Genomic DNA, 12,638 nt, shown 5'->3' with positions numbered 1-12,638 from the left:
AACGGCAGTGAGCAGAAGGAGGTATGTGAAAGAGAGCTCACATCTTGCTGCTGCCCACTGAAAAAATATAAATCCCATAGGATGAGCAATGTCAAGAAGCCAGTGTGACGAAATGGCATTAAACTTAATTAGACTGAGTAAGAAAGGAAGACAGAGTCCATATTTCACTGTACCTCCACTGGAGGAGGGAATGAAACAACAACAACAAAAAAGAAATTTACAGTACAGTAGCACTTTGTCTTGATGAAAGCAAGTGACCTGTGAAAGGGGTAACAGCTGTGTGTACAGTTCATAGTATGTACAGATGTCTTAAGAGTCAGTGATCACAATATAGAAGATAAGGAGTGAAAAGCCAGAGGGAAGAAACAAGCTCAGGCAGGGATTGCTGTATTGGAGCTGCTGATTTCTAGCTGAGGTTTCTCAAAGTACAGCCCATTTCACACAGTTCTGTTCTGCAGTGAAGCCTCAGCCACAAAAGAGATTGTGATGGATATTTTTCACCCCAGAACTCCCCATAAGGAGCAGCCTTTATTTGACAGGCACTGTAAGGAGACCGGCTGACACCAAGGTCACTATCAGCGTGTCCCTGGCCTGCGCTTGCAACACACATCGCCGATCAACATCGTTTACAGAGGCAGGCCCTTCCTATCTCCCACTGCCACTGTCCTTCTCCAAGGGCACAGAGAGAATGCCAGGACACACCACAATACACTACATGATGTGTTATGGAACTGCATAGTCCTGGCATTATGCTGAATATTTATTTAAACAAAAGTACTTTAGGATTTGAGGGCAGCATGCAGAGCTCTGTTTCACACAACACTGCACAGGCTGCAGACAGCAATGCCAAACCAGCTGCATGGACTTCCTGAACACTAACAGGACAGATTCTCTTTCATAACAGGGCAGATTATTTCTCTTTGATTTGGTAACAAATTTGATAGCTGGAATTTAAAAGGGTTACACCTACAGGTAACATTTGTAATTTTCAGTCCAGCTATTTTTAACTAGAGGAATCACTCTCTAACCATTTTTATAGTAAGTAAAGTAACTATGTATTCCTCTCAGGCCAAGATCTCAGCTGTCTTAAAAAATGCTGATAACAATCCCTAAAAATACACCAAAAGAAATCTAACATAATCCTAAAAAACCATTTCCCATGCAAAGCTTCAACAGGAGAGAATACAGAGGTTGTGACAGAGCTTGTATTTGCCTTCCCTGTAGACATGTCTCAAAGTGGCTCCAGATTCAAAGTTATTTTTTAATAACCTGTTGACTCAGAAACAGTTTGACCTACTCTCTTCACAGTTTACAAAATGAACACCCAGGCATGCACTGTCCTGGTACCATTTTGCAAGCAATACCCTTGCACATACTTCGATAAGTGAACAGATAACTCCTGCAATCCTGAGCAGCTGGTTGATCATTTAACTGCAAGCAAATGCCCACCTACTACTTAAGCTTATCTGAACACTATGAAAATCATCAGTGCCTTTCATAACTACTCATTTATGCTGTATTTTCTGGGGTGTGAAAACCCTTCAAGATTTCTCCAAACTTTACAAAAGCCTTCCCTGTGCCACAACAATCAACTGGCACTTCTCAAGTAAGACTTTTTATTCCCTAATCAAAATTTTAATGGGACCAAGCTTGATCTTATTGTGAAATACAGACAAACTTAGCTACGAAGACACGTCACAGTTGGATGGATTTTTGCAGATCTGGGTTCATAGGTTATACCAGTAACTTTATTTGGAAACAAGAAAGTTTGGTGAATAAATCTGCTAAGTAATGATATCCATCTCATTTCCCTAGAAAGTACTGGGGGGATTTTGCCCTTCCTGTAAGAGACAGAACAAATGAACCTTTCCACAAACACCACAAAAGCACTGTTCACAAAGGACTCAGCAATTCCTGGTACCATACACCAATATGACCTTTGTGGGGGCAGAGATATGGAACAGCAAAGGTGTGACTTATTTATTCATTATTAATTTACACTTAAGCTGTGATTTATGAGAAAGAACATAAATGCAGCTCATGAGTCAGACCTGGTGAAATCTAAAAGTCCCCAAAGAAAGCACAGCAATGACCAGAAAAAAAGGGACTTTCTAAAACAATAGCACCTTCCTACACAACACTTCCTGAACCCTATCCTTGTGTGCCAGACAACTTTACTAAATAGGAAAGGTATTTTACACAGTCCACATACAACCTACAGCTGAAATGTTTGCACTCAAGGTAAAGCACAAAGCTCTTCTCCAGTGCATCATCAACACTTTCTATAGCCCACAAAACAAAAGGAAGAAAGAAAACACATGGCACTCCTCTTGGAAATGACTAAACCTCCTCTTCACTGAAGGCAAGAAAAGTGGGAGACCTCAAAACAAGTGTGTGAGAACTTTACACCATCTTCCACCAGGGATGCATGTCAGAGATCATGTTCCTCCTCTGCATTCTCCAGTAACTTTACCCACTCATCTTGTAGCTTCTTAGGAAAACATAAAGAAGAAGTGCTGACTGCCTGCAGCAAGAGAGATGAACTGTCAGTGACCCACCTGGTCAGGGAACAGAGCCAACCACCACTTATTCCACCTACCACCACCAGAGATTGTCAGATACAGATGAATTAGATTGAAACTTGCATAACTCTCTTTAAAATGATTTCTCAACTTTCCACAGCAGAAGCGGTGGTCCTTCCTATGGCTGATCCACCACTTGAAGGTGGATGAGGGGTGTAAATAAAAGAAAAAAAGAAATCTCCCAGATTGTGTGTAATGACGGAATAAAACATAAAGTCTGCTGTTACTTACAAACTGGTTCTTTTTTTTTTTATGGACAATCACATTATTTAGTGAGAAGTAGAAACTTTGGCAGTGTATGCTTTTGGCCCAGTCTTAAAAGCAGATGAAGTTCTCACTTCTCAGCGTCCATTACAATGAAACTGTCAGAAACCACCCTAGCAAACAGAAGTAAACCTATGTCCTAAAGAATCTGCAATTATTTTCTACAAGCATACCTGAAAAAAAAAACAGCTGATAATTTCGATTTCTATTCAACATAACTGGATTAGAAAATCATAAATAGTCCAGAGTTTACCAAATACATGAGAAACATTTTTTCTGCCTCTTGTAACAGAACTGCACATCTGGGAGCAGGTAAGAGCTGAAGCCAAAGGAAATGAGGAACAAAGTAAGTAAACTAAGAAATCAGTTATGCAGAAAGAAAGTGCATTGAAGGACAAAGACTTTACCTCTCACTTACCCTGGTAAAGCTGAATGAACCTGGGATGTAAGGCAGACGTGATAATTCCATCTGGCAACTCTCTCAAAAACAGCTTCAGCAGGCTGGCTGCTGAGTACACATCACCATCTTTAACGAGTTCCACCTCTTCCCCACGCTCGTACTGCAGACGCAGCTGCTCCACCATTTTCATGCTGCCATTCACTCTGAAGAGACCTTCCTGTGTCATACCTGTAATTATATATTAAGATTGAGCTGAACTACCACATCCCAGTGACATGATGAAACAGACATTCTGGTCTGAATAACATACATGTACTAATACAAATGAGTGCGATTAATACACCACAATATAAAAAAAATACTACTCTGTCCCCAGAAATCCCCTCTAGTCAGGTAGTTAGATTATGATAAATAACAAATATTAATGACAACATCTTGAGGCCTGGGATACTCTTTTGAGAACCCACAATACTGCAATGCCACTAAGCTGTCTCACACCATGAGAAATCAACTGAGACAGACACTTTCCATTGGTATATTTCAACAGAAAAGGACTCTACAAAACCCTTCAGTGGTTTTATTTTTGCAAGCAGCTCATTACCTTGAGCAGGACTGCCATACTCACACATTTGGATTACTTCCAGCTTCATGTTCCAGGGTAACAGGTTCTTACCTGTGACCATCATGAGGCAAAAACATCTGAATATGTGCTGAGTGCAGCAGTAACTCCATAGTAAGTAGGAAATCTCAATAAGCAAATAATGTATCATGGACAGCACAAAGTATTTCACAATGAAAAAGAAATGGCATCGATCACAACAGGCCAGTAAAGGAGATGTACAAAAAAGGAGGCTTCAACAGAGGAAGCCAGACTAATCATACTAAATTGAACAGCATTTTCTAGGCATTTCTCAAGATTCAAAACCTTCTAGGAACACCCTAAAACTGACCTCTGTAAATTACATTTTCTCTAGAACACTTTCACTGCAAAAATTCTGCCTGTCTAATACTGTGTCTATAGACCTGTTTGTTCTTCCTCAGAAGCATAACACTAAGAGGATTGAGTGTGTATTGTTTTCATCAGTTCAGAGTAGACATCAAGGAACTGCAATCTGATAGAATGCTTCCAGTCCAAGAAATAAATTCTGAGGCAACAGAGTTTGTAGAGAAAATTAATCTCCTTTATTGGACTAGAAGACAAACTGCTCTAGCAAGGGAAAAAAAATGGACAACCACTCAAAACATTTTACTTGACTAATATGAGATACTGCTAGTAGAGTTTGTATTCCTGCATTCACAACAAAATGCATTCTCATATGACATGCTGTACTGCCATCTCGAGGGCAGAAAACACCTCATGTCAATAAAGATTTTAGTTTTTGCAATACTAGGTGAGCAAAGGCCACAGCCTCCACACAGATCAAACTTCCTTCCCCCTCTCTCACTCATTTATGGAAATAAAGAGAGGCTAGAACATCCTGAAAACAGTAATTAGAAACTACTAAATACACTACAGGGAAATTTGGCTTCATCTATAAATTTGGAAATAGGAAACTTAATGCAAACTTAGTTTAAGGATGTAGCTGCCCAACAGTGAGCTCAGCCTGGGTGTCTGGGCCTTTGTTAAAAATGCCTTCACAGTTAATTTTGCCATTAGTTCACGAAACAAACCTAACACAGACATGGGACACCCATTTCAACAATTCTCCATATGAGAGTGTATCTTTGAGATCTTGCTTGCATTTTTGAGAAAAAGAATGGCCTTTTTCTTTATCGGGGCCCAGATAATCAACATGGCATTCAGAAGCCCAGCTAATCTTGCTTCAGAGTAGAAAACTTGGCTTGTTTAGTCCATATCTGGGACATAGTCGTGTGGGATTCCAATCTTTTTATGGAACACAGAGCACAGCCCACAACTTCCAGTCAAGAATGTCTGTCAGTTTCTGGTTTTGATTAAACCCTAAATGATGGAAAACTTTTTCCATTCTTTCCCTTCCAGTGTCCTAGCAAGCCACTTTTATACAGGTTGAAGTAGATCAAGCAAGATGCTGCTGAGTAAAGGTAGGATCATGTTTCAAATTCGCACTGTACCTTAATCCAAGCTAATTTTCAAGCCACGTTTGCATCTATGAGCTTCTGAGGATCTACCAAGATACAGTCATAGAATCTAAGCCTCTACAGTTGGATTATCATTATTGAATAGCTAAAAGAAAACGTTAGGGTAAAACCAGATGCAGCTCCTTAGAAGATGACATTACCACCACAAAACCTTTTCCATTGCTGACCAAATGCCATACAAGACATCTGTGCACCAGTGGTGCTCTAGGTTTCTGCAAGGAAATGTATCTCAACAACAGGAACTAAAGTCTCATTAAATGAATGCAAAGAGAAGCTAAGAATTGAACACCTACTTCCTTGAGGGGATTAATAATAACTGGAATATATCTGAAAACTTGTAAGAATTTGTATTCCTTTCCAGTAATATTCTCTGATGGGGTGTGTGTGTATGTGTATGTGTGCCTGTGTCTATCTCTATACAGAAAAAGCATTAAAGACAAATGTTTTGCAACTGGAAAATGACACAAACCTTCACAAATGGAATACATTCCATTTATAAACTGAACAGCTTGTTTATGAGTGTGCTGTTACCTAATGCTGTATGTAGTTCACCTTTATAAACCTATTAAAAAGTAAGTTCAGCATCAAGGCAGAAATAAAAAAAAGAAGCAAACCACATACAGTAACATTCTTTGCCTGTGGTTCATGCCACAAAACCCCCACGTTCTTCCCTTTGAAGAGTCTTACATAAAGAGTGCTGCTAAGGAGAAGCGACTCCACTAAGCTTACCATGCTGGGTGAGGTACTCCACTATATTCCACACAACTATTGGGATTCCATTTTTGCTCAGTCCCTGCTGCTGGAGCTCCAGAAGACTCACACCAAACACCTTTGGACAGGTTGTGTCCTTCTGCTTGTTCAGTGGAGACACGGCTATCTTTTTCATGTCCTCCTTCAATCTCACAGCCGATTTGCTTTGCTTAAAGGAGCAAAGGGAAAGAAAAACAGGCATTAGTCACATTTGCTGCAGAAGGTTGTGTGGTCACAACACAAGCACATCCATCAAAACTGGCTTTTATGCTCCAGCATAAGGGTTTGGCCCCACTTCGTTTTAATCCACAGGAAAAAACCTCTGTGAAGTAGGAAAGTAAAAATGAACAGAAGAAAACACTAGAAGAGGAACAAGAATGTAGGTAGTCTGTAGGTAAGAGAGAAAGACTTTTGCAGACAAGCTTGTTACTAGAATAACAAGTAACTGGGAGTAAGCAAGCAGGAGACTGCAGTTGTTAACTCATAAAACTCACATGGGTTACAAAAGTAACTGGACAAACACAAACAATCCCAATACACCACCAGCAGCTCAGCTTGGCCCCAGGATGCCTGTCAGGGCAGTAGTCTGGAGAAGGTATGCTAAACTCCTCTTCCACATACTGTTTCCTAGGGATTCATTTTGGCCACTGTCAGGTGAGATGCATCCTTATGAAAGATTTTTCTGTTACGTTTAGTACCTGCTAAGTCTGAAATTTAGTTACTGAACTTTAGTTACATACTAAACAGGACTATGTAATCTAATCACACATAACAAGGGGGTGGAAAACCCACTGCACAATAAACCCTTAATCCCATAGGTTCTCCTGGAAGCACAACATTCTCACAAGTTTTGAGTTGCAGTGACAGAGAAACCATGGGAGGATAGTTAATAAAACCCAGCATAAAAAAAACAATACATGATTAATTTATAGGATTGATAATAGGCAGAAATCATAATCAGCCTACAGGATTGCACATTTGGGAAGACAGTTCAAGGCAGAACAGCAGCATCATCTACCACAGTTGCAATCACTCTGCGGGAACTGGGAGCCACTGCTACCACAGAGTTCAATCTCTTTCTTTAAGAAGCCCATCACTAGCATGTTGCTTAAAGATAAACTTATTCCTACTGTGTACTGTGTTGCATTGACAAACTGGTAGTAGAAACTGTACACATGAGGAATACTGTATAGTAACATAAAAGAGTGCTCAGACTCTTGCCTAAGTCTTGACACTTCACTGTGTTAAGACAGATTTTATCACAGCGTACATATTTTATTTTAAAGAGGCCTTTAAAATCTCTTCACTTGAGAAACAATATTTTTATTGTAGCCTATGAGCAGCATAAATATCTGTTATGTTGCTATTAAGCATGACTGTCCTTTCAGATATAAAATGATCTGGCAGTTCACTCACTTGGCTGTGCTTTTCCCATTAAACAGTTATTTGAAGCATGTGTGTGCTCTACAGTCCCAGGTCCTACACAACACTTGGGTGATATTTACAAAAGATGTTGCTTATATAAACATCACAAGTATGTTTTATTATTTGTGAAACAGAACCGCAATATTGCATTATTGTGACCACTTTATAAATATTTACAGTGAGCAGTAGATGCACCAGTGTTTGAACTAAAATTTGACTAACATTAAAATACCACATCTCTTTTAAAAAGACATGTTCCTGTTCAGGATTAAATGAGTAATAAACAACATTTATTCCAGGCAGACACATGACAGGGTAAAAATCACGTAGACTAGGTTAAATTCAGAAGACAGCAAAAATCCTTTGAGCAGTTTCTGAGCAGCTGTGATGCTTAGAGAGCTTTTCCAATTAAGGCCTCCAATTAGCCTCACAATCTTGCTCAGTTCAGGTTCCCAGCCTGTTTCAACATTTGAAAACCTGAGTCACTGAGTTGGATTTACTTGGGGAAACTCACTATTTAAATCCACATGAGAACCGACAGACATTTGCCATGTCCACAGAAACAAGAGGAAATTTTTGAGCTTGCTTCAGGATCTGAAGAGGCTGTGCTAACTAGGAACAAAAAAATTATGTGGTTATCCAAAATACACATCCAAAAAAAATCAAAATAAAGCCAACCCCTCAAAACACCTCTGAAACAAAGAGTTCAGTGTTATGTTGCCTTATAGATGGAAGATCTGACTTTACCCAGGGAAAAAGCGTCCAAGTATTAATGCCACTGTTGCTGATTTCCAAGACTGGGAAAGCAACTTAATCATCCCTGCACGATGCCGCCAAAAAGTTCCGCCCAGACATGTGGAAAAAAGCTATTTATATGCCACAGGGACGCACTTTTACAGCACATCCAACAACTTTAACGCAGGGAACGCGGCAGGGCAGTTGTTCTCTGGGTTTAAAAGAAAAAAAAAAGAAAAGAAAAAAAAAAAAAAAAAAAGGAGGTGGGGGGAGGAACTAAAAGAAAACCGTCTGGAATCGCCTTTACGAGTCTTTGCTTTTCCCAAACGAGCGGAGCGGCAGCTGCCGAGCGGGGGGAAGGAGAAAGAAGGAGAAAGAAGGAGAGAACAGATGGAGAGCGCTCGGGACGAGGAAAAGGCGCCGGGCCCGGACCGGCCTCCCTTCTTGCCCCGGCCCCGCGAGGGACCCCGGCGGAGGGCGGGAGGAGAAGGAGGAGGAGGAGGAGGAGGCTGATCCAGCCGCCATCCAGCCGGCCCTGCTCCCGGCCGCGCTCCGCCGGCAGCGCCGCCCCGCTCCCGTGCCCGTGCCGCCGCCAGCCCCTACTCACGCGTACGGCCAGCGCCCCGGCCCCCATGCCGGCTGCCGCTCCGCCCCGGCCGCCCGCCCTCGCTGCTCCCGGCGGGCCCCTGCCGGCGGGAGCCGCGGCCCCGAGGTGCCGCCCGCCGCCCCGGCCCGCCCCGCGGCCCGCGGGGGGAGAGGTGCCAAGCCCCCGCCTCCCGCCAGAGCGGCCGGGAGGGCGCGACGGGGGCGAGTCTGCCTCCCGGAGCTTCCCCGGGTCGTGGCGGTCGGAGCGCGGGCCCAGCGGCTGCACCGGGCGGCCCCCGAGCATCACCGAGGCCCCGGACCGGGCAGCCAGGACCTGCCGGGGAGCGGAGCCGCTCCGCTTGTGTGCGAGCCTGGGCTCGGGCAGAGCCGCTGGAAGTGTCGCCGCGAAGCCGCTGAGCCCAGTAACGTTAGCGGGGTGCGCGGGAGCCGCAGCCGCGCCCGCCCGAAGGGCGAAAGGAGCCGGGGCAAACAAACGGGGCCTGGAGACCGGGCAGCCGGGCCAAACAAACCCCTCGCTGCTGCGGCACTGCCGCGGGCCCGCAGAGCAGCGTGCGGTGCGACACCTGGCCCGAGTCTGGAAGGTGTGAAGCGGTCCAAGCATTGCCCCCCGCTATGGTTTTCCATCCAGGGATATGTTGGTGAAATAGGGAAAGTTTTAAGCGAAAAGTGGAGGGGAGGACACCCCACGCTGCTAGCCACTGCCAGCCGGCACGGCACGGCAGGGGCAGGGAGAGGAACTGTATTTCCCCCTGTGCCCTTCTCCCGGTCACTGCCTCCCGGAAGCAGTGAAGCAGTGCTTGTCCTAGAAATACAAATTACGCTTCAAACCAGAACTGGGGAGTTGTGAGTTGTGAGTTGTGGCTTCCTTTTTTTTTTTTTTTTTTTTTTTTTTTTTTTTTTTTTTTTTTTTCTGCTGGGAGAAAAGTGCAACACGTGCTTATTTCTATATCCACTCAGATGTAATACCACTCAGCAGGGCCTGAGCATCAGGGTAGGAGGGAAGGTCTTTGGAAATTGGCTCTCAGAAATACTTGATTCTGGCACAGGGACAAAAGGAAGTCAAGCCAAGTAGAGAAAAGGCAAGGAAGAAGAGCAATCTCTTTCATGTTTAGTTTCTGTTCTCCTCTCTAAACCACTCTAACCCGAAATTACAACTTTCCCAGTTGGTCAGTTTACAAAAGTTAGACATTGATGTTTTAATTTCACTTTAGTACTCTCAAAGTGAATTGATAAAACATCCTCCCTCCTCTATCCCCCTCTTTACTGTAAGACTCTAACTTACTTTTCACATGAATCACACACAGCCCTTTTCTTCTTAGTCCTAATTGCAGCTTCACCAGGAAAACTAATGACGTGCTTCAAACTGTAATCCAGAGAGGGAATATGAGAATCTGAAACTCCTTGAAGACTGCAATGGGGGGGTGAAGAGTTCAAACATGAACCCACAGCAGTGAACAGCAGCTATGGCATTAAGGCTTTCATAAATACATGTTGAGAGGTAGCAGGTACATGTTCATTCTATAAAAAGCAAGACCAGAAATCAAGCTTTAGCATCTCTTTATGAGAGCCTAGAAAGTCACACTTTCTGTCAAGCTGCTGGAGCACTTGGGGTTATGACAGGCTAGTAACTTTTCTCTGTATTGATAAAGACACTTTGGTGCTGGCTTAAAGTCTTGAGAGAGCTGAAGGCCAGCATACTTTTTTCCTGTGTGGCAGAAGAATCAAACCCAGACTGAAACTTCCACAATTGCTTTTGTCCCCTCCTGACTTTACACTGGGCCAACAAACCCTGTGCAGGGCAGAGAAAGATTTACCTGAACTTTTCTTAGCCCCAGCCTAGAAGTAAATTGATTCCTTCCTGTACCTTCCACTCTTCCTACAGAGACATGTTTCTATATATCCTGATCTTCTTCTCCTCCCTGAGCTGAAGCACTGTCCTTCAGGGTGACTGCTCAAAAAAAAGGTGTGATGAATAGGGAACAGCAGTATGTGCTTCTGGTGCCACAGAAATCAGCCAAGATGCTGTGGTATTTGACTCTAGGGTGCACTTTACTCAGGAAACCTTCACTATTTTCCTGCAAAAAGTTCAGAAAATCTTTAGAAAACAAAAAAATCAGAAGCAGTCCTGCCTATCATAGAGAAGCAGAAAATTCCCCAAACACAACAAAAAAACCCCACACCTCTGTATACCTCATATATATGCTGTTTCATGTTTTCTGGCTAAGATGTTGCATCCATCAACTGTCTCTTCCCTTTTCTACTCTTGAGGAATGTAACACTGCCTGGACAGAACAACTACAGGATGAATATTTATGCAACTTATCACAGAATATGTCTAGATCCATGAGAGCTCAAATCAGAGCAAATGCATTGTTAAATAATGGTGAAAAGTCAGTGAGACCCAAGTTGTGCATAGCTGGCTTTTATCATAATCATGCCCACCTACCTTGGGTCATACAGTTGTTTTCTGTAGCTCTCAACTGTGTGTTGTATTTGTGTAAGAGTAGCTCAGTGGCTTTGTAACATGCCTGTCTTTTCAGGACAGCCAACAGAATAAATTCATTAGCTGAGATATACCCCTCCATCATCTTCTCTCTACTTCCACGTAACTGCTAAATGCTAATGTAAAAGCATTGCAAAGACTAGGCTAATCATGCAATGAATCAAAAAAGGAAAACAATTTTTTTCCCCTTCTACTTGTTTACAAATAAGGCATTTAACCTCAGATGTTGAAACAACATTCCCAGAGGGGAAGAACAGCTGCCGTAGTGTTGGAAGTTCAAAGGAACTGCCTCGCACCTCTTCTGTGAATTATGCAATATGTTGCTTTAACCTGATTATTATTCATCCTTTCCACAGTGACAGCAGAATTCAACACCCATTTCATAAGAGCCCACATAAAAACAGGCTGCTGTGAAATAAATGATTGCTGCCACCTCTAGTATCCTTGACCATTACTCTGTTCCCTCCTGGCTAGCCCAAGTAGCCAGTCATAGGATACTTGCTATGACCTTCCAGGGCAGTCATGGGAAGATCAGCCCAACTAAACTTGGGGCATACTCTAGTGAGTAAGACCTGGCAGCTACAGGTGAGAGCAAGAAGCAAAACAATAATCCAGAAGCAGCTGGAAATTGCCAGACCAACACATGAGAGTAGGTTTAGATGAGATATTAGGAAAAACTCTTTACCGTGAGGGTGTTGAGCTGCTGAAACAGGTTGCTCAGAGAAGTTGTGGATGCTCTATTCCTGCAAGTGTTTGAGGCCAGGTTAGATGGAGCTCCGAGCAATCTGGTCAGTGAAAGGTGTCATTGCCCATGGCAGGGGTGTTGAAACTATGTGATCCTTGAGGTCTCTTCCAACCCAGGACATTCTGTGATCTGGCTGAGAGATTAGTCTGTCATTGAGTAACTAACTACTTCTCATCCAAAAAGTAGTAAGAAGACAACTTTTCTTAGAGGAAAAAAAGAAAAAAGGGCCTGCAATAAAAAGCATGTGATTCACTTCAATGAAGACATCTGTGCAAAGGTTTTGGAGTCAAAATAAGGGTGACTTTCCCCACGTTGTTCTTGTAAATGAATTAAACATTTTAAATATCTAAAACTAGTATTAATAAGGGGTGGTGGTGGTTTTGCTTTTGTGAACAAATACATGGCTACCTTGCACATCTGCATGAAAACCAGAAAGTGAAAGGGACTAGAAACTATCTAGTTTTCCCTTCATTTTGTTGTCCAAATGAAAAAAAACCAAAAACACCAAAA

General features: G+C 42.8%; 1 protein-coding gene across 9 annotated transcripts in view; it reads right to left on the bottom strand.

Moving 5' to 3' along the window:
* Window positions 1-12,638, bottom strand: part of FAM13A (family with sequence similarity 13 member A) — a 143,043-nt gene that overhangs the window by 106,386 nt on the left and 24,019 nt on the right. For 6 of the 9 annotated variants that reach the window (XM_068187597.1, XM_068187599.1, XM_068187600.1 and 3 more), the window contains exons 1-3: window positions 8,882-9,496; window positions 6,094-6,283; window positions 3,265-3,474 (exon numbers count right to left, since the gene is read on the bottom strand). In XM_068187597.1, the coding sequence (XP_068043698.1) occupies window positions 3,265-3,474; window positions 6,094-6,283; window positions 8,882-9,481 (1,000 nt within the window). In that variant the 5' untranslated portion in view covers window positions 9,482-9,496. Of the gene's footprint in view, window positions 1-3,264; window positions 3,475-3,871; window positions 3,979-6,093; window positions 6,284-8,286; window positions 8,502-8,881; window positions 9,497-12,638 lie in introns of those variants that run through there. The other 3 variants (XM_068187604.1, XM_068187603.1, XM_068187605.1) reach the window with 3 other exon arrangements.

The sequence above is a fragment of the Anomalospiza imberbis genome, chromosome 4 (assembly GCF_031753505.1).
Source record: "Anomalospiza imberbis isolate Cuckoo-Finch-1a 21T00152 chromosome 4, ASM3175350v1, whole genome shotgun sequence".
Lineage (NCBI taxonomy): Eukaryota > Metazoa > Chordata > Aves > Passeriformes > Viduidae > Anomalospiza > Anomalospiza imberbis.
Note: the sequence above shows the minus strand (reverse complement) of the source record. Positions and strands in the feature narration are given on the sequence as shown.